The sequence below is a fragment of the Mobula birostris genome, chromosome 3 (assembly GCF_030028105.1).
Source record: "Mobula birostris isolate sMobBir1 chromosome 3, sMobBir1.hap1, whole genome shotgun sequence".
NCBI lineage: Eukaryota > Metazoa > Chordata > Chondrichthyes > Myliobatiformes > Myliobatidae > Mobula > Mobula birostris.
In genome coordinates this window covers 185,904,355-185,930,360 of record NC_092372.1, presented here as the reverse complement: position 1 = coordinate 185,930,360, position 26,006 = coordinate 185,904,355, and the positions used below count along the sequence as shown (strand labels likewise).

The 26,006-nt window shown below is 39.4% G+C and overlaps 1 protein-coding gene across 1 annotated transcript in view; it reads right to left on the bottom strand.

The window, feature by feature from the left end:
- Positions 1-26,006, bottom strand: part of armc3 (armadillo repeat containing 3) — a 105,842-nt gene that overhangs the window by 16,288 nt on the left and 63,548 nt on the right. The window contains exons 9-15 of the mRNA XM_072253828.1: positions 21,430-21,582; positions 21,201-21,306; positions 19,627-19,876; positions 16,205-16,341; positions 6,027-6,192; positions 5,466-5,566; positions 1,216-1,323 (exon numbers count right to left, since the gene is read on the bottom strand). Of these exons, the coding sequence (XP_072109929.1) occupies positions 1,216-1,323; positions 5,466-5,566; positions 6,027-6,192; positions 16,205-16,341; positions 19,627-19,876; positions 21,201-21,306; positions 21,430-21,582 (1,021 nt within the window). The remainder of the gene's footprint in view (positions 1-1,215; positions 1,324-5,465; positions 5,567-6,026; positions 6,193-16,204; positions 16,342-19,626; positions 19,877-21,200; positions 21,307-21,429; positions 21,583-26,006) is intronic.

Genomic DNA, 26,006 nt, shown 5'->3' with positions numbered 1-26,006 from the left:
CAGACAATATGAAGGTAGGTGGAGGGGTAGGTAGTACAAGGAAATAGAGAGGCTACAGAAGGACAGACAGATTAGGTGAGTGGGCAAAGAAGTGGCAGATGGAATACAGTGTTAGGAACTGTATGATCATGCACTTTGGTAGAAGAAATGAAAGGGTTGACTATTTTCGAAATGGGGAGAAAATACAAAACTCTGAGGCGCAAAGGGATTTAGGCTACATCTACACCACGCCGGATAATTTTGAAAACGCCGGTTTCGAGTAAAAACGACAGGCATCCACACTAAGCATTTTTCAAAATATCTCCGTCCACATTAGGCGGATATTTGGGTGAATCTCCTCCTACTGGGCACGTGCAGGACACACAGAAAACAAGCGAAGAGGAAACGGTATACTTGGTGCGCGTTTGTCCAGTTACAGAGTAGAAAAACTTAAAAGGAATTGCTCTTGGCTCTTGCGCAGGAGGACTTAAAACTAAAAAAAAAACAAATACTGGAGCATATGGAGACAACCGACAGGGTGTTCACAGACAGTATGACCCGGCTGATGACGAACATTGAAATACTGACTAACTCTGTTGCATTAATAAAGCACTTTGTTAAATGTATAAAACATTTTTAAAATAGTCAAAAAAGCTCACTTTACAATTTAACTCTCACGCCGTTCACACTGACGCATTATAACAGCCGTACGGCAGTGCTTGCGCAGTACCAAGCAGAAGCAGAGAAAGCATTGTTGTTGTGGTGTTGGCATGACAGCGTTTTTAAATCTCTCCATTTACCCCGTACACACAAACGGATATTGGGCGTTTTCAGATTTATTCAATCTGGAAACCGTTTCTGAAAATCTCCATTTTCGGGGGATGAAAACACCATTTTAGTGTGGACGGAGGGTCAAAACAAAGAGAAAAAGCTTTGTTTTCAAAATTATCCAGCGTAGTGTGGACGTAGCCTTAGAGTCCTTGTGCATGATTCTCTAAAGGTAAATTTGCAGGGTGAGTCTGTGGTGAGGAAGGCAAATGCCATATTAGCATTTATTTCAAGAGGACAATTGATCAGTGAATCCAGTTTGGCAGCTATGATTTTTTGATGCTAGGTCCTAGAATTTTAGATTAGCTTCCAATAAAGCTGAGAAAATTACAGTTTCACATTCATTCACTTAAAGGTAACTTACTTTAAAATCTGCAGGAAAAAAAAGTAAAATGAGGGAAGGCAGACCTGGATGATTTATCTCTGCCACTCATTCTGCTAGAAATATTGCGACCACTGCTTGCTACTGGAACATCGAGAAATTTGTCATCAGTTGATGTTGCTTCCACCTGGGGTCTACAAGATAAGATACAAATTCAGTAATGTTTATATACGTACTGAATGAGCGGCAATTATTATATTTGTTTTCAAAAATACTGAGCATTTTGAGAAAACCCATTTCAGAAGAAGATTTCACCTCTTTTGTGAAAATTTCACAAGTTTTCCAGCAATCAGAATGAATTTCATTTCTAATATTTAACATTAACTATCAAGACATGTCTAACCAATCTTATTGAGTTTTTCAAGGAAATTACCAGGAAAGAAGATGAACATAGACTTTATAGGCTGTGACGAGAATACACATAGATTAAGATGTTAGCTGTCCTGTGCTGGCACCAGTGGGATCAGCAGTTGGTTCTGCCACCTGTCTTTAGGAAAGAGAGAGATAAGGAAAACAATGGAGCAGCATTTGGAGATGTTAATGAAGGGACGGGAGAGAGTAACGGAAGGAGAGCTGTCAAGATCGGCTCCCCCTTTGAACCCTGAACTGTTTGAAGTGATGGACAGGCGATACCCCAGCAGGGGGATAAAAAGGGACAGGTTCGCTAAGGCAAGACACACACGACACCCGAGGTAACGAGACCCTGGAAGCGGTGTGTTTCTCACAAGTCGGTGGGAACTTTTGGAAGGCTGGTTGCGGGACCAGGCCATAGACGCACAGGGTGGAAAGGCACGATCAGCGGGAACCTGGTGTGTGTCCACCCTTGCCTGGGTGCCGGGTTCACCGCAGAGAAACGACCGTATCTGGAAACGGAGGGGGTCACGGTCGGTGACCTTAGATGACATCACAAAGGGCTCGCCCAAAAGCTGACTGCGAAGGTCTGTGTGGAAGCCGTTTTGAATATTCATTCGTTTTGCTCTCTCTCTCCTTCCCTCCACTGTCTGCGAACTGAACTGAACTAAATTGAACTGAACTTTGCGTCACCTTGAAACTGGTCATTTACCCCTAGACAACGATAGAGCTTGATTGATCCTGTTATCTTAATTCTGTGTACATGTGTGTTTATCATTGCTGAACTGTTGCATTTATTATCCTTTTGATTAGAGTACTGTGTTGCTTGTTTCTTTAATAAAACTTTCTTAGTTCTAGTAATCCAGACTCCAACTGAGTGATCCATTTCTGCTGGTTTGGCAACCCAGTTACGGGGTACGTAACAAGAGATAGACTTTAGTAAGGCATTTGACAAAGTCCCGCATGGGAGGCTGGTCAGGAGAGTTCAGTTGCTCAGCACTCAGGATGAGGTAGTAAACTGGATTTGACATTGGCTTTGTGGGAGAAGCCAGCGAGTGGGAGTAAAAGGTTGCCTCACTGGAGGCCTGTGACTAGTGGTGTGCTGCAGGGATCAGTGCTGGGTGCTTTGTTGTTTATCATCTATATCAATGATCTGGATGATAAGGTGGTTAACCAGATCAGCAAATTTACAGATGACACCAAGATTGGGGGCGTAGTAGACAGTGAGGAAGGCTATCATGGCTTGTAGAGTGCATAACACATGGAGGGCAGTGTTATGTGTTTAACTGGAACGGGGCTGCACGAGGACATATCCGATCAAAACTTCTCCATGGACGGCTTCCAGACCATTCGGGCTGACCGGAAGTGCACTGAGAGCAGTAAGCGTAAAGGAGTTGGGGGCTTACTGTTCTGGTTAACAACAGATGGTGCAATCCGGGACATATTACGATCGAGGAACGTGTTTTTGTAGACCGGATATTGAACTTTTTACTGTTGGACTTCGGCCATATTCCACCGAGATACAGCACTGGGCAGCACGGGAGGTCGTTCCTGCCTGTGGCCATCGAACTTGAAGCTCCTCCCGTGGAAGGTCAGACACCCTGAGCCAATAGACTGGTCCTGGACTTATTTTCCATTTGGCATAGTTTGCATATTGTTGTTTGATTGTTTGTGGTTTTTGTATTGCTATATTTATGCTCTATTCTTGGTTGGTGCAGCTGCAACGAAACCCAGTTTCCCTCGGGATCAATAAAGTACATCTATCTATCTATCTAGAGGGATCTGCATCAGCTGGAAAAATGGGTTGAAAAGTGGCAGATGGAATTTAATGCAGAAAAGACTGAGATTTTGCACTTCAGTAGGATCAACCAGGATAGGTCTTACACAGTGAATGGTAAGACACTGAGGAGTGCAGTAGAACAAAGGGATCTCAAAATAAAGGTACATAATTCATTGAAAGTGGTGTCACAGGTAGATAGGGTCAGAAAGAAAGCTTTTGGTACATTCGCCTTCATAAATCACCGTACTGAGTACAGAAGATGGGATGTTACGTTGAAGTTGTATGAGATGGTAGTTAAGTCTAAGCAACACACAAAAAATCCTGGAGGAACTCAGCAGGCCAGGCGTCATCTACGGAAAAAAGTATAACCGATGTTTTGGGCCGCGACCCTTCAGCAGGACTGGATTAAAATTGATAGAGAACTTGAATGGTTAGCTGTCCTTACATTAATCAACTGGCTTAGAAGGAATGCATCTTCAGTTGCTAGGAGTAGATGGAGTGAAAATGCAGAGACCCTTGACTGTAAATGTCCAAATATTTACTGATTCAGGAGCTGTGGATTAGTACAGGAATATTGCAACGGTTAAACCCCAACTTACAAAAGTATATTAGGATAAACCAAATAACTTAAATACTCTCTGATACCAGCCAATAATTCAGATAAACAATGAACAAAGGCTAGCTGAAAACAGCACCAAGCATACCCAAGAACGATGAGCTGCAATTCAGAACTACTCGCATGCTAAAGAACAAAAGAAGCATGCAATAGACAATGTGGAAAATCTGTTTACACCAAACAGGACAAATCCAACATGGTTAATTACTACTCAGTCACCACTCAATCATCAGTAAAATGATGGAAGCTGTCATTGACACTTGGCTACAGACATTCAGACCCTGTCATTGATGTTTCCAGTCAGAGCTATGATTCGATATTTTGCTTGTGATGTAATTTAACTCTGTCTATTACATGCTTCTTCATTTAGATTACAAGTAATCTTGTATTGCAGCTTCACTAAGCAGCACCTCATCTACTTCAGGATGTAGGAGTAACTGTGTCGTCATCAAGGCTGCACTTAACAAAATATGCCATTAATGCATTCCGGTTAAACTGAAGTCATGGGAAAGTATTTCAGTGACTGGAATCTACCTCACACAGGAAAAGGATGGTTGTGATTGTTGGATATGAATCACCCCAGCCTCAGAATGTTACTGCAGGAGTTTGGCCCTGGTGCAGAATAAAGTGTTACAGTTACAGAGAAAGTGTCATGCAGGTAGATGATAAGGTGCTGGTCACAATGAGGTAGAAAGAGAAGTGAAGAGTCCATCTTATTGTACTGAATGGCAATATGATCAAATTTTTCTGTTATAGCAGTTCAATTATTCTGTGGTGACTTCAAAAATCAAAGTCATAGCTGAAACTTCCCAACAAAAAAGCTCCATTCCCACCCTCCCACACATCCAACAACTGACTTATACAGCTAAGGCTCCAACCCCAGGACAGGTCGACTCTGCACCCCTGACCACCAGTCCTTGGCCCTGGACTCTCAAGACAATGAGCTTCCAACCTCCAGTTCCTGGCTTAAACTCATAGACCTCCAACTTCCAGGTTTCATTAACCTCTAGGTATCGATCCCTGGACTCATCAATCACGGGACTTTGACCTTTGGGCCTTATCCTCCTGTCCACACAGACCTTTGATCTCAGGACTCATCGATCTGGAGTTACTCACTAAACTGAAGGCCCACCAGCCCTCATCCTTAAGGCAGCTGACCCCAGTCACTGACCACAAGGTTCACTAGCCTTTGCCCACATGCCTGCCAATCCAATGTCTGTCCATGGAGTTCATTGGCTTTCAACCACGGAGCACTCTGAATTGAATTACGATCACAGTTCCTGCCCCTGAATCTTCATTTACTGCCCCTGAGCTCTAATTCTTCATCATTCCTGACTCTAAACCTTATCGTATTCCTTAACTCCCCACACTACCCTCAAAACCATCCCTACAAAAAAGCAACTAAATCAGAACAATGACCTTGATGGACATCGCAGCTCTACACCATCTTGACCAGAAGCTTGATATTTTAAATATTAAACAACAATTTAGCCTATGTAAAGTACTGAAGTGAAATGCATGTAACTTACTCATTTGTTCTTTTTGCATTAATTAAAAGTATTGGCCGATGCTGGTTCAAGTCTTGATTACTGAATTCTTCAAGAGTCAAGACTTTCTTGCCCAGTTTTACCTAAAAAAAATCTTTCAGTTAGCTAAGTCTTGGTAAGAAAAAGATTTGCATACCAAGCATAGTCTGTTCTTTTTATATTAGTTAGGGGAGACATCGCCCCGTCTGAACTTAAGGATGTCTCCAGGATAGCAAATTAATGAAAGAAAAAGTGAAAAGTTTTAGGTTTAATTACTAGTCACTTAATTTAAATCGTGAGATCCATATGAACTATTTCAATATTAAATGTTTATAACTATTTAACATGGAGAAGATATAAAAGGTTTGTTTACAATTCAACTCCACAGAACCCAGATTCTGACATACATCTATAAAAGTCAAGAAGTTATTTTCTACAGGATCCACCTATCAACTACCTCAAGTCATAGCAGAAAACAGAGCACTTGCTCACCCATTATACATTGATATAATTATTTATCAATCAAAGTGAGATAGATATACTAAATGAATAGATTTTTTTTACCCGACCAGGATCATAGAAACCATCAGCGATGATATCATTGGATGACAAATATCCAGTCAGTGTATATTTGAGAGAGGCATTGTGGTCAAGTAGTCTGCCAGCTATTTCACTAAAATGGTTCCGACGACTTGAAGACATGTTTATTTCTTGTAGAATTTCCAATGCACTGTGGAATAAAATGAAACAACAATTTTTTATAGGTACTCAGAAAAAAAGACAGCATATTGATTATTAAAGCTTTTCATAACTAACTATACCTGCAGTTCCTAATTTAAAATATAAATGAAAGGTTTATAGGATTGATAATACGAATTGAGCTTAATGAACCTGGGAAGTTCAAACCAAGTGAATAGACAATCCAAGTTATTTCATTTTAAATTTCATCATCATCCTCTGATGACTTCACCAAACAAGCTGTCTATTACAAATTCATTCTGGGTCCCTTTGATTAATTCAAGTAGTTCCAAGTGCCTGTTAATTTCTCTTTCTGATTATTGGTTCTAAAATTTTACCTACAACCAAAGTGACTGACCTGTAGTGATAGAACGTCCTTACACCATTTTCAGAACAAGTAAATGATACTTGAAAGTTTCCACATCTTTGGCGCCTTCGCCTTCTATGGGTAATATTGGAAGGTGATGTCCAGCTTTACCAACTTCCCTTAGCAATCCAAGATCAATGCCTCCTGAACCATACTTCACATACAGCAGCTAGTCTTTCTAATATTCCCTCTCTAACAGTATTTACTTGAACCATTATTCCTAATATATATTGTATGATCTTACTGCCATTTTCTTAATAGGCACCAAAACAAAATATTCATTAACTATTCTCAAACTTCTCACTGCTTTAGCCATATATCACCTTCTTTCTTCCTAAAATGTCCCACCTTGTCTCTTATTACCCACATACTATTTAAATCCTGGCAGAAAAATCTTGGCAAATCTTGAGGAACTCAACAGGGTAGGCAGTATCTATGGAAAAGAGTAAACAATCAGCATTTGGGGCAAGTTCATTCATCACAACTGGAGAAAAAAAGATGAGAAGTTAGAGTAAGAAGACTAGTTCCCTTTAAGTGAACTACCTCTCTATTATTAGTACTAACATACATAGTTAAGAATTAAATACCATTGCTATTTATTGGATATTAGGCAAAACAATGAATTTAGGGGCTATAGGTGCACATTTTTTACTTCCATGTATACTAAAATAAATAGGGATGGAAGTAATCTGATTTAATAGAGCCAACACGAGCTCAACAAAGAGAAAGTCATTTCCAAGAAAATCAGAGTTCTTTGAGGCAGTATCAACCATACAGGATAGAGGGGAAATAGTAGATAATATATCTGGATGCTCAAAAGACATGAAACATAGTGCCACATTAAATATGATATTGTTGCAAAAGCTGGAGCTCTGGTAAAGATTTCTGCATCTTCATTAGCCATAGATGAGGTACCAGATCATAAGTATAGCTAATGTTGTCCTGTTGTTCATAAAGGGAATTACAGAAAAGCCTGCAAAATGCAGGCTGGTGAGCCTTATATCAGGGGTGGGAAGTTGTTGGAGAAGACTTTGATGGGCAGGATCTATATTCACTTTTAAAAGTAAGAACTTATTAGGAGTGGTCTTCATGGTTTTGTGCCAGGGGATCATACCTCACAAATCCGACCGAGTTTTTGAGACTTTTCCCAACCATGATTCATTCACCTCTCTCTGCTCCCTTCCCATGGTCAGTCCACAATAGAGACCCATATCAGAATCAGGTTTATCATCACTCACATGTGTCATGAAATATGCTTTTCTGCAGCAGTAGCAGTAGTGCAATACATAAACTTACTACAGTCCTGTGCAAGGTTCTTAGGCACTATATATATATATATATATATATATATATATATATATATATATATATATAAAAGACTTTTGTACAGTACTGTATGTGGTCTGATTAATAAGTTGGTTAATGACACAAGAATTAGTAAAGTTGCAAATAGCAAAGAAAATTGTTTAAGGATATAGCAAGACATGGATCAGCTGGAAAGTTGGACAAAGTGATTAGGATATTATCTGGAATGGAGGGCTGCAGTTATAATGAAAGTTTGGAAAGGATGGGCTTATTCTCATTGGAACAAAAGGTATTGAGAGGTGACCTTATAGAGGTTTATAAATTGATGAGGATCATAAATAGAATACAGTGGATTCCAGTTAATTGGACCATTGGTTAATCAGGGCAGCCACTTATTTGGGACAACTCTTAAAGAACAAAATATAAACAAGAAAATAGCTGGAATTCTTGTTTATTTTAGACTCTATGCCGTTTGGGATAGGAGACTGTTGCTGAACAGTTTCCAACTAGCGTCAGTCACATAAACTTGTGTAGCCTTTAAGACACTACACTGTGCTTAGAGTGAACAGTTTTTAAGTAGTGTCAGTTGCATGCGTTTGTGTTCAAAGATATAGTTGGTGAGAAATAAGCAGTAAGGTAATTCAGAACTGTTTTGCTCACTGCGGTTTCAAGCATTCAAACTTGGGAGATGCCAGAAATGGCCAGGAATGAAAGTAAAACAATTTCACTACTTCAACAAGTCAGAGGCTATGGAAAATTTGAAGGTATTGACAAACATCTTGAATGTTACAATTAAAATGAAGATTTGGAAGATGCAATCATCGACAGCATTGTTTGAAGGCAGTCCATTATCTGCACTAGGTATCAGCAATGATTTTGTTAACGTACAGTCAAAAGAACACGACGCAGATGTATTCCTCCATTGATAAGTATTAAGAACTAATACAGTGTAGGTAGTGTTCTGATTTGTTCTGTGTTTCTTTTAAATACGTAATTTGTTACTCAGTTCAGTGGTATTTTGACTTTTTTATACTTTTTTTAAAAAACTATTTCAATAAAACTGGCCAATTGGGGTAGCCACTTAATTGGACTAATGTATTGGTCCTGATATGTTCTTATTAACCAGAATCCACTGTAGATAGAGTTTTTTTCTTCCCAAAGTGGTGAGTACAGAACTAGAAAGCCAGGGTTTAAAGTAAGAGGGGAGAAATTTAAATGAAATCTGAGGGCTAAGCTTTTCATGGAGAGGGTGTCGGTTATCTGCCATAGGAGGTGGTTGAGGCTGAAACAATTGCAACATTTAAAAGCAACTGGACAGGCACATACTTACATGGATAAGGCTTGGAGGATACAGAACTTATGTACGCAAGTGGGATTATTCTGGATAGGTACAACAGTCAGCATTGACAAGAGGAGCCAAAAAGCTTTACTTCTGTGCAGTGCTATGATTCTATTTCAAGGTTACTTTGGGGAATAAGAACTTAAGGTATTAAAGACAGGTTTCATTGTGACCTTCAAGAAGGAACTAGATAAATATATGGTGAGCAAAAATATGCGAGACTTTGGAGAAGATGCTGTGGGGAGGAAACAGTGAGTTGCTCACATAAGACCATAAGCATAGAAGCAGAATTAGGCCATTTGGCCCATTGAGTCTGTTCCACCATTCAACCATGAATGGTTTATTATCCCTCTCAAATCCACTCTCCTCACTTCCCCCCATAACCTTTGATGCCCTTACTAATCAAGAACCTGTCAATCTCTGCTTTTAAATATAGCCAATGACTTGGTCTCCAAAGTCATCTGTGGCATCTCTGACATTTGAATTTTCTCCCCCGTTTTGAAAATAGACTATCCCTTTATTCCTTCTACCAAAGTGAATAACCATGCTCTTCCCTATGCTATATTCCATTTGCCACATTTTTTCTTGTTCTCCTAATCTATCGAAATCATTCTGTAGACTCCCTGCTTCCTTAATACGACCTGCTCCTCCACCTATCTTTGTAATCTAAGTACACAATATCCACTAACTCTCCTTCATCTATTCTACCTGTTATTTCCTCAAAGAATTCCAACAGATTTATCAGGCAAGTTCTCCCTTCAAGGAAACCATGTTGACTTCAGCCTATTTTAATCAAGTTTTTCCAAGTATCCCTAATAGAGGCACAACAGACATAATGTAATTTACAAAGATTTTATGCAGGAAATGAGTGTGCATATATGTCTAAGAGTGTTCAATAAGCGATAGTGATCACATTTCAAAAATCAAACAAATGTACCAAAAGCAATTGTATATGGCAGAGCAGATGAGACAATGCAGCTGTGTCATCCAGTTTCTTCAATTTAGAAATTTCTGCAAAAACTTAAGCTTTTAATGTTATCTGTAAATATTGGGACAAATGCAATCCTGACTGGAACACAGGACAAAGGCCAAAAAATGTGAACAATCCCAATGTTCTTAAGGCATATGATTACCCCACTTGTTGTTAGGGTGCAGGTGTCATGGGAGAGGGCAAGGTTTCTAAGAAATGCTAAAGGTTTAAAGAGATTAGAGTTAAGCTTTATTTGTCCCATGTACATCGAATCATACAGTGAAATGCATTGATTGTGTCAAATCAAATCAGCGATGTTGAGTGATCACTGGTGCTGTAATAGTGTTACATTATTACACTAACTACTATGCTACCAAGCATCTTCAAGGGGGAAAGACTTTGTTTCCTTCCTCTTTAGAAGTATGGAAAATTAAAGAATCATAGAGTTCCGGTCTGGTTCTATGTTGTAGCATAGCCAGAGGCCTGAGAGCTGATAGTGCATCCCAGATTTTGTTCTCGTGATATACCTTATGGCTACCAAAAAGGGCAAGAAAACAAAAGAGTAAAAATATTTTTGAAAAATTATGGAATCAGTTTTCAATCAGTACACATTTTAACTCAAGCAATATACTTTACAATTATTTGAGTTGATTATGATGGACTGATGAGCATCTCTTAGCGAATGCTGTAATAAATTTAATTTGATATTACAGTACAACTCATGCTGCATTAGTAGAGACTGCTCTGTCAAAAATAATTATGAGCATTACCACCTGCATATAGTGCCATTAAAATAAATGAAACTGATGCTGTTTTATAGCCCTTGGTACAGAATAACAGTGTACGGGCTTTGCAAAATAAAAACAAACATTCAGTCCACTCATACAGAGATTTATTTAAATATCTAACAGTTTAAATAAATTTAATTACTGGAAGGGTTGAAGAACTACTTAAATACATTTTCCTGGGAAAGAAAGCTTGCACTGAGATCAATAAAAGACACCCAAAAGGTATTTGTAATCTATGTTGTACATTATAATTTACTTCCTCTCATAGTATCATAGATAATCACTTCTATCTCATGTTTGTTAAGATTGTTTTCTAAATAGCAGCTATCATTTGAAAGATCACAAACAGTTGTAAGTAAACTTTCAACTATATTGCTTTCTTTAAATTCTGGTTGTAAATGGAAGTCAGTCTTTAGTTCTTAAAATGTAAATGAATAGCAGCTTGAAGTTAAAAAAGCACTCTATAGAACAGCTTTGCAAATATCATGAAGAAGCTGTCCTCAAAGAATCACTGCACCTACTTTATTATTGCTCAAAAGTACAGTATAAGACAATGGGTTGTTTCAAACAGACAAGCTGACTCTCAAGTTGCTTAGTTCAAGGTAGCCTGCAGGACAGATGGATATTATCATTTCACATATGCTCTGGATCTTTTCATCACTGCCAATGAGACATCAGCCATCTCAACTTTACACTCTCCTCTCCAATTCTAACCTCACTCCCTCCGAAAGCATTGTTCTCCACTCTCTCTACACAAACCACAACCTCACCATTAAGCCTGCAAATAAAGGGGGTGCAACAGTAGTCTGGTGGACTGACCTCCTGACTGTCTACGTAGATCCATTGCTTCTGCCTGCTCCTGAACACCAAATTCGTATCTGTATACCTTGACTCTGTTTTATTCTCCTTGGTTCAGTCTCTTCCTACTTACATCCGTGACACTTCACATGCTCTCGATCTTTTCAATGACTGGCTCTTGGCCCCTTTTGTCTCATTTTCACTATGGAAGTCCAATCCCTATGCACTTCTATCCCCCATCAGGAGGGCCTTAAAGACCCAACCAGTTCCCCTCCACTGTCACTCTCTTCCATCTGGCAGAACTGATCCTAACCCTCAACAATTCCTCCTTCAGCTCCTCCCACTTCCCTCAAACCAAAGGTGTAGCCTTTGGCACTCACATGGCTTCTAGCTATGCCCGCCTTTACATTGGCTACGTGGAACAGAGAAAGTTCCAAGCCGACAACAGCACCGCTCCCCAACTCGTCCTATGCTATAGTGACACCTGCATTGGTGCAGCTTCCTGTATCCATGCTGAGTTCATCAATTTCATCAACTTTGCCTCTAACTTCCACCCTGCCCTCAAATATAATTAGTCCATTTCTGAAACCTCTCTCCCCTTTCTCAATCCTTCTGTCTCCATCTGTGGAGACAGTCTATCTACTGGTATCTTTTATAAACCCACAGACTCTCACGGCTTTCTGAACGACACCTCTTCCCACCTTGTCACATGGAAAAATGCCTTTTCTCAGTTCCTCTGTTTCCACCACATTTGCTCTCAGGATGAAGCTGTTCATTCCAGAACATCTGAAATAGCCTTCTTCATCAAGGAAAGGGGCTTTCCTTCCCCCATCAATGCTGCCCTCACCTGCATCTCTCCCATTTTGCAGACATCTGCCCTCACCCAATCCTCCTGCCGCCACACCAGGGATAAGGTTCCTCTTGTCCTCACCTACCACCCCACAAGTTTCCGCATCTAGCTCACAATTGTCCTTAACTTCCGTCACCTCCAACGAGATCCCACCACCAAGCACATCTTTCCCTCTTTCCATCCCCACCCCACATTCTGCAGGGATCGCTCTGTAAGCAACTCCCTTATCCATTTAACCCTCCCTACTGATCTCGCTCCTGACACGTATCATTGGCAAGTGCAGCACCTGCCCCTGCACCTCCTCCCTCACTACCATTCAGGGTGCCAAACAGTCCTTCCAGGTGAGGTGAAATTTCACCTGCAGGTTTGTTGGGGTTATTTATTGTAGCTGGTGCTCCTGGTGTGGCCTACTATATATCGGTGAGACCAAATATAGACTGGGAGATTGCTTTGTTGGGATTTCTAGGTGGCCACACATTTCAATTCTACTTCCAACTGCCTCCTCTACTGCCAGGATGAGGCCACACTCTTCTCTTTCACCGTTCCCCATTTTTATTTGGCTTTCACACCTTCTTACCTGCCCATCACCTCCCTCTGGTGCTCCATCCTCTTCCATGTTCTTCTGTCCTCTCCAATCAGATTCCAGCCTTTTATCTCTTTCACCAATCAACTTCCCAGCTCTTTACTTCACATTCCCCCCTCTCCAGTTTCATTTATTTATTGAGATACAGCGTGGAATAGGACTTCCAGCCCTGCGAGCCACGCTGCCCAGCAATCCCGCGATTTAATCTCAGCCTAATCACAGGACAATTTACAATGACCAATTAACCTGCCAACCAGTACCTCTTTGGATTGTGGGAGGAAACTAGAGCACCCAGAAGAAACCCACAGCTGCCACCTTGAACTTCTTCTTCCACTACCCCCATCTTCTTATTCTGACTTTTCCCCTTCCTTTCCAATCCTGACCCGTTGAGTTCCTCCAGCATTTTGTGTGTGTTACTTTCAATAACTTATGTGTTTATAGTTGAGAAGTTTATGTACTCAGAAGTTAGATTTACAGCATTAATGGTAGTTAGCTAAGATCCATATCTCTGAAAATACCTTTAAACTGTTTGTGTTAAAAGGGTATCTGAGGAAATGTCACACACTTGTGAAGTCACCCAAGTGGCTGGAAATGGTATAAATGTAGAGAGCAGTTCAAACTTATTAAGAATGGGACAAGAATTATCAGGAAACATGGAAGAACTACTATAGAATTCATCCCTCCATCTTCGATTTTTGCGGTGGACAACTTGCTTGTCTGCATCTTTGGTATATCTTTTAGTATCTCGGAATTGTACCTGTGTTTTGGAAATCCTTAATCCTTTATGTTCTAAAGGAAAGATGACACAACCACAGCTAAGAAAAGACAAAGCCAATATAGAAGCCAAAGAGAGGACATATAATAGAGCAAAATAAGTGAGAAGTTAGAGGATTGGGAAGCTTTTAAAACCTAACAGAAGGCAACTAAAAAAGTCATTAAAAAGGTAAAGATGGAATATGAAAGTAAGCTAGCCAATAGTATTAAAGAGGATACCAAAGGTTTCTTCAGATACATAGAGTATAAAAGAGGTGGCTGAAGAGATTTTGGAGGCATTTGTAATGATCTTTCAAGAATCACTAGATTCTGGAATGGTTTCAGAAGACTGGAAAATTGCAAATGTTACTCCACTCTTCAAGAAGGGAGAGAGGCAGAAGAAAGTAGGCTAATTAGTCTGACCTCAGTGGTTGGGAAGATGTTGGAGTTGATCATTAAGGATGAAGTCTCAGGATACTTGGAGGCACATGATAAAATAAGCCAAAGTCAGCATGGTTTCCTCAAGGGAAAATCTTGCTCAACAAACCTGTTGGAATTCTTTGGAGAAATAACAAGCAGGACAGATAAAGGTTGACGTTGAGTACTTAGATCTTCAGCGGGCCTTTGACAAGGTGCCACACATGAGGCTGCTTAACAAGCTACGAGCCCATGGTATTACAGGAAAGATTCCAGCATGGATAATGCAGTGGCTGATTGGCAGGAGACAAAGAATGGGAATAAAGGGAGCCTTTTCTGGTTGGCTGCCAGTGACTAGTGGTGTTCCACAGTGCTCTGTGTTGCGACCAATTCTTTTTATGTTATATGTCAATAATTTGGCTGATGGAATTGATGGCATTGTTACAAAGTTTGTAGACAAAGGTGGAAGGTAGGTAGTTTTGAGGAAGTGGAGAGGTTACAGAAGGACTTAGATTAGGAGAATGAGCAAATAAATGGCAGATGGAATACAGTGTTGGGAAGTGTATGGTTATGCACTTTGACAGAAGAAATGAAAGTGTTGATTATTATCTAAATGGAGAGAAAATACAAAAAACTGAGGTGCAAAGGGACTTGGGAGTCCTTGAGCAGGATTTCCTAAAGGTGATTTTGCAGGTCGAGTTTGTGGTGAGGAAGGCAAATGCATTCATTTTAAGAGGACTAGAATATAAAAGCAAGGATGTAATGTTGAGACTTTATAAAGCACTGGTGAGGCCTCACTTGAAGTGTTGTGAGCAGTTTTGGGTCCCTTATTTTAGAAAGGATATACTGAAGCTGGAGAGGGTTCAAAGTAGGTTTACGAAAATGATTCCAGGATTGAATGGCTTGTCATATGAGGAGCATTTGATGGCTCTGGGCCTGTATTCACTGGAATTCAGAAGAATGAGCGGTGACCTCTTTCAAATTTATTGAAAGGCGAAAGGCTTTGACTGAGTGGATGTGGAGAGGATGTTTCCTGTGGTGGGAGAGTCTAAGGCCAGAAGACACAGCCTCAGAATAGAGGGGTGTCCTTTTAGAACGGAGATGAGAAGGAATTTCTTTAGCCAGAGAGTGATGAATCTGAGGAACTCTTTGCCACAGGCAACTGTGGAGGCCAAGTCTTTATGTATATTTAAGGCAGAGGTTGATACATTCTTGATTAGTCAAGGCATGAAGGGGTACGGGAAGAAGGCAGGAGACTAGTGCTGAGAGGAAAATTGTATCAGCCATGATGAAATGGGAGAGCAGTTGCGATGGGCTAAATGGCCTAATTCTGCTCCTGTATCTTACGTTTGAGAAATGCTTTGTGCTGTGGAAATGGTTTGTAATTGGGAAATGTTTAATATAGAAATTCTCTGAGTTTTAAATGTGTTATAAGAGTGTTGTGTGGATTTAATCATGTATCACTGTAAATAAATGAAATGTGTTTTAAAGTACTTTTGTTAACAGGAAGTATCTTCTCCTTGGTCGGGAGAGGGGACCCAACACTCGAATAGTGGGTATAACATGTGGAGAATATACAGGGAAGTAAACTAGTCCTTGAAGATTGGGTAGTTATAATATAATCTCCCTTTAGTGAGAGTACTCCTAGATATTTATATTTATATTTGATAGGGCTTAAAATCTTAGTTTGAGTTTAGAACTTCATGGTCAGCAAACTCAATATCAGCACAATATATGACCTCAAGGATATTTGGATGGGTTGTTGCAAATCATTTTTTTTGTTTCCTGATAACTTATATTCAGTTATAAGCTGTGTATTGATCTGCATACATACCCTAGTTTACAAAGTTCATGTGTTGTGGGCTCATCTTTCCCACAGACAAGAACAGCCCAACAAGCATTGCGCCTCACTTCATCATTATCCGAATGTAACAGTTCAACAAGTGGTTCCAATCCTCCAGCATTTCTCAGCTGTGGAAGCAAACTCAGTTAGTAATGTATCATTTCAATACAACACTCATTCATTTCCCATAAACATTAGTTTAAAATACCACACAGCTAGAAGGTAACACACACCAGTCAAATTTCAGTGAATAAACAGAGCTCAAGTCACCTGATATTCAAAAAACATTGACCTCAACCTTCTGCAGTTCCAAATCCAAAACAAGACAATCTTGTAGTTAATTGATAAATAGCTTTATATGTTGATTTGATTCCTAAAACTTATAGCTCAAGAACTACTTTTATAATGTCAATAACCTAAATCACAGACTTACACAGTAGAGTTAATTTGGTAATTTTTGCAAAATGAAACTCATTTAGATCTTGGACGCAAATTATTTTCAAGATTCATCCACTGAATAATGCTAATAAGCTACTACCATGTATCTGGCCTTGCATGGTTAGATACCTACTTGTGGAACAGTAAGAATGAAGGTGCAAAGTCTGGAATAAAAATATGGATACTTTTTAAGTTTTTAAATTGTTTTTTAATATAGGCTCAAAATAGATTTGCAATAAAGAAAAGGACTTGACAAAATTATATGTTATCTAAAATTAAGAGGCAGTGTATTAAAGATGATGATATAATGCATTCCCTGTTTAATGAGGAACAAAGTAAATGTACCAGCACAAAGAGTTTTGTACTTTATTGAAGTCTGAACCATGTGGACAGAAAACTGCATGATAGTACACCTGTAAGATGGTGGAAGTCAGGATTGTGCTTTTTCTATGTTTCAAGTACCTGGAAAATACACTGCTTATTTTTACAGAAATCTAAGTGAGAAATAAATTTTTCTTTGCCATCCAAAACCGCATCACTCTCTGATGTACCTCAGTCCACAATTCAGCCTTTAGCATTTGACATAACCACGATTATTTTGTTTAATAATTGTGACACATAACCACGAAGAGTAGCAGCCTCAATTGTGAAGAAAAAATGTTGAAGGCAGGGCTCTATTGTACTAAGTTAAGAACAAGTTCAACTATGACTTTAATATAGTGCTCTCCCCCCCCCCGAAGTTTTAATGTTTTATTGTTTTACAGTGTTGAACCACAGTGGATTTAATATGACTTTTTCCCCCCAAAGTGATCAATGGAAAAATGTTGACTCCAATAAAGTACAAATTCCTTTTGCGAGTACATTTACTTTGTTCCTCATTAAACAGGGAATGCACTATACCATCATTTCTAATACACTGAAAACAGATCTCTACAAAGTGATCTAAATTAGTTACATATATAAAACACGAAATAATTGATTGCATCACAACAGATCATCACTGGTGCAGCCAATTGGTTTTAGAAGTCACATAATTAGTTAAGTGGAGATCACCTTTGTGCAATCAAGATGTGTCATTTGATTGTAGTAAAAATACACCTGTAGCTGGAAAGTCCATCTGCCGGTGAGTCAGTACCAAGAAGATAAAAGAACACTCCAAGCAACTCCATGAAAAGCATGTCAGGAGATGGATACAAGTCACTGAATAACCCTTGAAGTGCAATTAAGTCAATCATCAAGGAATGGAAAAAATATGGCACAGCTGTGAAGCTGCCTAGAGCAGGCCATCCTCTAGAACTGAGTGGCCATGCAAGAAGGGGACAAATGAGGGAGGCCACCAAGAGACCTATGACATCTCTGGAGGAGTTACAAGCTTCAGTGTCTGATATGGGAGAGACTGCATACAACAACTGTTGTCCACATGCTTCACCAGTTGCGGCTTCATGGGAGAGTGGCAAAGGGAAAGCCACTGTTGGCCACAATGTCCTGAAGAATAAAGCTAAAGCTACACAAGAATGGCTTAAAAACAACAATGTTAATGTCCTAGAATGGCCAAGTCAGTGTCCAGATCATAATCCAGTTGAGAATTTGTGGCTGGACTTGAAAAGGGCTGTTTTCACTCATGATCTCCATGCAATCTGACAGAGCTTGAGCAGTTTTGTAAAGAAGAATGGGACATTATCAGTTTTGCACATCTGGACACTGCAGAGATCTATCCACACAGACTCAAGGCTGCAATTGGTGCCAAAGGTACATCTACTAAATACTGACTTGAAATGGGTGAGTAATTGTGAAATCGATTATCTTGTTTAATAATTGTAACACATTTAGACCAATTTGTAGAAATTTGTCTTCACTTTGACGTGAAAGAGTCTTTTCTGTTGATCAGTGTCAAAAAGGCCAAATTAAATCCTCCGTGACTCAATATTGTAAAACATGATAACTTCTGGGGGGGGGGGGGTGAATGCTTTTTAATAGACACTGTATGTATGTACAGTAAATACAGAAATCCTAAAGATTTTATCAGTGATTCCATGCTCTTAAAAATTTGTGCATTTGTGACAGATGCAAAATTACATCTACTTTTTGAATTTCCATAAGCAATGCTGCTCCTTCTCTTCCTATTCCAGGAGATCAGTGGAACCTCCAAAAGAATTCTACATTCATTCACAAACAAGAGAAAATCTGCAGATGCTGGAAATCACAGCAACACACAAAATGCTGGAGGAAATTAGCAGGCCAGGCAGCAGCTACATTTACTCACTTGGTTTCTGCATTTCCAACAGCAATTGGAAGAAAATAAAATATTTTACAAATTAAAAAGAAAGACTGACGGCAACAAAAATGATATTGATGATTACAACTAGCTATAAAGCAATATCCACAAATTACTACCTGCAATGAAACACCTTAGGAGTTGCTAAAATAACATCAGCATACTTGGAGATTTGTAATAGACAGCAGCACAAGTCTTTTTTAAATCTTTACAAAATTTTCTGCTTTGTACATTTTGACCTTCATGCCAAAAGACACTCCCTTCTTTTGTACAGTTCTCCCACTAGAGTTCAATCACAAACGAGAGAAAATCTGCAGATGCTGGAAATCTAAGCAACATACACAAAATGCTGGAGGAACTCAGCAGGCCAGGCAACATCTATGAAAGAGTAAATAGTTGATGTTTCGGCCAGAGATCTTTCATTAGAACAGTTCTGATGAAGGGTCTCAGCCCAAAACATCGACTGTTTACTCCTCTCCATTGATGCTACCCAGCCTGGTGAGTTCCTCCAGCACTTTTTTGTGTTGCTCCCACTGGGGTTGCCTGTTGTGTAAAAAACAAAGCATTTTGTCAGTTGTGTTATGTGTCATATTGTTCATGCTGATTACACTACATAGTTAACAATATATTTATTTATAATTAATTTTAAACTCTCGCTTCTCTCACTACTTAGTATATTATACTTTTAATTACTATTTACCTCAGTCCTTCCATTAACATCACAAGCCAATGAAGCCACAACAATTGCAGCCTTGCTCTGCACAAGAGTATTGCTCGACTTCAGTGGTTCCACAATCATTGTCATAGCCCCATAGCTCTGAATACTGTTTCGTATAGGTTCCTGTAGAGCTAGATTAGTAATTGTAGTAGCAGCACTGGCAACAATGGAATCTCTTGAATCAAGCAGTGATTTCACCAACGGCCCCACTCCTTCAGCATCAAAGACAGCACTGTTTCAAATGAAACACATATCAGAAACAAGTTTCTCTTTCTAAGCATAGTCTTTGGAAGAATTGTTTACCTTCATTTATGTTTACTTGGATACCTCATTATATGAAAATAATTATATCCAAAGTTTTATCTGGGCATTACAGTATATGCCCTCCATTTCTCAGTAATATATATGTTTAATTTCCCAGTTAGAATTGTTTAGATATTCAAACATACTGAGGTTGTACTATCATCACATCAAACCTTCCTCATTGTAATTCTGCACGTCATCTTCAGCAAGCTTCCTGCTGTAGTGGAGCAAGTCTAAAGAATGAAAGAATCCTAGTAAAACCAACTTTAGTTGGTTAACACATACAAACCTCGGGGATCTTGACAGGGTGGATATGGGGAGGATCTTTCATCAGGCAGGAAGATCTACTGTTTTTATTGTCATGGGAATACATACCTAGGGCATAAATGCTATGAAAATTACTCCTTGTCAGAGCAGCTATCTAGAATATACGTACCATGTGTAAATAAGAGGTCACCTCATTAAAAGAGAGTTGACATGGTTTGTTTTCTCTCAGAGGATCGTAATCTCTTCAAGAGTCAGTAGAAGCAGAGGATTTGAATATTTTTAAGGCAGGTGTGCAGGGATTTAAAAGTGGGTGAGCAGAAGTTCAGAGTTAAGGTTACAATCAGATTAGCCATGGTATTATTGAATGATGGTGCACACACAAGGGAAAAGTAGCCTACTCCTGCCCCTAATTTGTAAATTCATATCTCTATTCCTATGAAGGCAAAAAGGCAGCTTTCTCAGATCTACCAGCAGATGGCGGGTTAACACAAAAAACAGAGAAAATTTGAGGCATCATTTTTTCAAAAACAGGAGAATCAAGCACCTGACTGAACTTCCAAAGAAGCTTTTAAAAACATCAGAAAAACCCAGGATTTTTCCTGAAGTCAGATGCACAAATGTTCTATTTTCTGACAGTAATTTGGGGAATTTTGGAGGATAGCATTCAGAAACTTTCAAATTCTAAAAGGTGCTACAGACTGCAACCACCTTTTTTTTTCATAATTTGTTATCTTATACTTTTTTCTACCTCAGGAATCTCTGCATGTAAGTACAGCTTATATGATGACAATAATTCATGATAAGCTTGCACGTTGAAATTGTGTGCCAATTTTAGCCAGATCTCATTTGCTAAAATTTTTCAAAAAGTGTATCAAATGAATGTTTACTTCATTCCAGAACACAGATATTCTTAATGAATAGGGGAAAGTATTCAAGATGGATGTGAGTGTCAAATAGATACATCATTAATAATAAAAAGAACATACTTAGCATTGTTGGAGTTAGCAGTTGTCAGATTTGCTAGTGCTAGATTAACAGCATCTCTCAGTTCCACATTGTTGCTCATCAGCAATGGAACCAGGCAAAAAATTCCTTTGAAAACAATATTTTAGAAATCCAATTAAACTGTGTACACATTCAAATGACTATCAAAGTACTTACTACATAAAGAGAAGCATATTATTATTTCAATAATGTTATTTCAATCATGATTACCTTCAGTTCTGAAAGTCTCTTTACTAGCTTCATCTTCACACATTACTGCTATGGCTTCAGAAGCAGCCACTCTGATTTCATCATTATTGACTCCCAAAAGTAACACCAAAGCTTTCTCCACACCTTCTTGATGTAAAATATGCCTTGTTTCACCTTTACAGTTAAGAGACAAATCAATGCAAAAGAGATTACAAAACAAAAATGCCTTCTAAGGGAAAACTCTTAAATTCATTAACAGATGAAAAATCAAATGTTAATGAGGTATACAGAGAACATAGATCTTTGAGAATTCATATTCTTAGTTATATAAAACACTTATATCATTAATTAACAGTAGCATATACTGTACAAGCCTGCCCAAAAGTAAATAAGCTAAATGATCTTGAGAAACTGCAACAGGTAACATTCTACTAGACACTTACTATGAAACTATACTTGCGGCAAGAAAACTTCGTGCTGATTTCTACTGCTCTGAAGTTTTTGCAGACTTCACTAATATGATTATATTGTCAACCACTACAATTCCCTTATTAAATGATTCCAAGGAAATTAAAATGCACAACATACAAAACACAGTAAGAAAGATAATTGCTGGAATTACTCAGCAGGTGAGGCAGCATCTTTGCAGAGGGAAATAGAGTTAATGCATCATGACAACGACTGTCCATCTTAACTAGAAAAAGGTAAAAACAAGCATGTTTTAAGTTGCAGAGAAGGTAGGAGTTGGAAGGAGTTGGAGCTTTTGGAGAGAACCGAAGTTCCAATTAGGTGGAGACTAAGAGAAACAGAATGACACAGATGCTGCTGTACTCCAAGAAATGATGTTACTTGAGAGTGCTCTGCCTGGAGGTGATGAACATTTAAGATGAATAAAAACATTGGAGAAAAAGCACAACATGTAAACTGCAAGATACAAAACACAATAGCTGAAAGAAAACTGAAATTTAAATATTGCTGGAAGTAGAGAAAGCTGAATTAACAATACAGGTTGATCGTCTTATGTTAGAACTGGCTTGTTCTGACGCACACAGGAAAGCTGGTTACTTGAAATCATACAATCTAATATTGAATCCCAAGGGCTTTAATAAGTCAGGATGCTGACCCTTGTGCCAATGTTGAGCTTTGCTAGACAGAACTTGAAGCCAAAAATAGACAGGACAGAGTGGGAAAGGGGTGAAAGGCAGGCAACTGGATGCTCATAATTAAATTGGTTGCCTGACATTGATGTGCTGCAAAGTGTTATCCACTCCTCATTTAGCATCTCCCAACTAGAGGACACCGCAATGGGAGTATAAATGCACTGCATTGAATTGAGAGCTATGCATGTGGATCACTGACATCAATTACTACTACATCTTGATTCACTATAATCCAAAATTCTGCTTCAGCCAAGAATATATTCAATGACTCAGCCTCCACAGTTCCCCAGGTTCCAAAGATTCTCATTCATGATGGAAAAGTTTCAACCCATCTCAATCTGGTAGCCAACTTCTTATTCAAAACTATGTACTGTGGTTTTAGAAACCTGCATCCAGGTGAATATCTACACAATACCCATCCTAACTAATCCTTTCAGAACCTTATTGTTTCAATGATGTTCTTCTAAGCTTGAATGAATATAGGGTAACTCTGTTCAATCCTTCCTCAAGTGATAATCCCCAGAAATTAATTTGAGTAAATCTTTGATATACTGCCTCTGAAGCAGGTTATCCTCTCTCAAAGAGCCCAAAAATTATGGAATATTGTGGTCCCACCAAACAACAGTATTCCTTACTCTTTTCACTTCTGCCCCTTTGCATTGAAGCCACTATTGTGCTTGCCGCCTTAATTACTTGCATCTTCTGTATGGACACGTTCAATTTTGTGAATACCAGTTCTTAAGTCTCATTAGTAATAATTATGGATTCGGTCCTTTCTATCAAAGTAGGTAAGCTGACAATTTTCCATATTATACTCCGCCTGCTGTTTTTTTTAAACACACTTACTCATTTCTCTTGCATCTTCTTTGCATCCCCTATTAATTTACTTCCTTGTTTATATTATTAGCAAACTTGGGTACAATATACTTGGAATTTTCATCTATGTTGTTGTAACCGATTGAAACATAGAAACGTAGAAAACCATAGCACAATACAGGCCCTTTGGCCTACAATGCTGCACCGAACATTTACTTACTTTAGAAATTACCTAGGGTTACTCACAGCCTTCTATTTTTCTAAGCTCCATGAACCTATCCAAAAGTCTCTTAAAAGACCCAATTGTATCGGCCTCGACCACCAACACCGGCAGCCCATTCCACACACTCGCCACTCTCTGCGTAAAAATCTTACCCCTGACATCTCCTGTGTACCTACTTCCAGGCACCTTAAAACTGTGCCCTCTCATGTTAGCCATTTTAGTCTTGGAGAAAAAGCCTCTGACTATCCACATGATCAATGCCTCTCATCATCTTGTACACCTCTAATCCTCCATTACTCCAAGGAGAAAAGGCCAAGATCACTCAACCTATTCTTTTAAGGCATGCTTCCCAATCCAGGCAACATCTTTGTAAATCTCCTCTGCACCCTTTCTATGGTTTCCACATCCTTCTTGTAGTGAGGTGACCAGAACTTAACACAGTACCCCAAGTGAGGTCTGACCAGGGTTCTGTATAGCTGTAGCCTTACCTCTCGGCTCTTGAACTCAATCCCATGGTTGATGAAGGCCAATACACCGTATGCCTTATTAACTACACAGTCAACCTGCGCAGCAGCTTTGAGTGTCCTATGGACTTGGACCCCAAGATCCCTCTGATCCTCCACACTGCCAAGAGTCTTACCATTAATACTATATTCTGCCATCATATTTGACCTACCAAATTGAACCACCTCACACTTATCTGGGTTGAACTCCACCTGCCACCTCTCAGCCCAGTTTTGCATCCTATCGATGTCCCGCTGTAACCTCTGACAGCCCTCCACATTATCCACAACATCCCCAACCTTTGTGTCATCAACAAGTTTACTAACCCATCCCTCCACTTCCTCATCCAGGTCATTTATAAAAATCACAAAGAGTAGGGGTCCCAGAACAGATCCCTGAGGCACACCACTAGTCACTGGCCTCCATGCAGAATATGACCCATCTACAACCACTCTTTGCCTTCTGTGGGCAAGCCAGTTCTGGATCCACAAAGCAAGGTCCCCTTGGATCCCATGCCTCCTTACTTTCTCAATAAGCCTTGCATGGGGTACCTTATCAAATGCATTGCTGAAATCCATATACACTACATCTACTGCTCTACCTTCATCAATATGTTTAGTCAATTCCTCAGAAAAATTCAATCAGGCTCGTAAGGCACAACCTGCCTTTAACAAAGCCATGCTGACTATTCCTAATCATATTATGCTTCTCCAAATGTTTATAAATCCTGCTTCTCAGGATCTTCTCCATCAACTTACCAACCACTGAAGTAAGACTCACTGGTCTATAATTTCCAAGGCTATCTCTACTCCCTTTCTTGAATAAGGGAACAACATCTACAACCCTCCAATCCTCCGGAACTTCTCCAGTCCCCATTGATGATGCAAAGATCATTGCCAGACGCTCAGCAATCTCCTCCCTTGCGTCCCTCAGTAGCCCCAGGTATATCTCGTCCGGCCCTGGTGACTTATCCAACTTTAGATTATGAAGACACGCAGTCCTCTTTTATTGTCATTTAGTAATGCATGCATTAAGAAATGATACAATATTTCCTCCGGTGTGATATCACAAAACACAGGACAGACCAAGACTGAAAAAAACTGACAAAACCACATAATTATAACATATAGTTACAACAGTGCAACAATACCATAACTTGATGAAGAAGTCCATAATCCATCTCTGAGTCATCCAAAAACTTCGAGCCTCCGAATCAGCTCTCCGCCACCGAGAACTGAGCGCCATCTCTGTCCGAACAAATTCAACCTCAATCTCGGTCGCCAACAGCAGGCAAAGCTGGGGATTTTGAGGCCTTCCCTCGGGAAGATTCCCGACCGCACAGTAACGACAGCAGCGAACGAGCATGCAACTTGATGCTTTCCAAAAGCTCCAGCACATCCCCTTTCTTAATGTCTATATGCTCAAGCTTTTCAGTCTGCTGTAAGTCATCCCTACAATTGCCAAGATCCTTTTCTATAGTGAATACTGAAACAAAGTATTCATTATGTACCTTCACTACCTCCACCAGTTCCATATACACTTTTTCACTGTCAAACTTGATTGGTCCTATTCTTTCATGTCTTATTCTCTTGCTCCTCACATACTTGTAGAATGCCCTGGGGTTTTCCTTAATCCTGCTCGCCAAGGCCCTCTCCTGGCCCCTTCTGGATCTCCTAATTTCATTCTTCAGCTCCTTCCTGCTAGCCTTATAATATTCTAGATCTCTATCATTACCTAGTTTTTCGAACCAAGCTGAAATATTGCACATAGCTGAAATCTCTGCACCAATTCCCAAAGTATACAGCTAGTTTTGGGCTATTAAACTGAAAATGACCTGTTTTCTCCCTGCCTAATTTTACATCCATTCATCAATCCTATTCCCTTTTACCGAACAC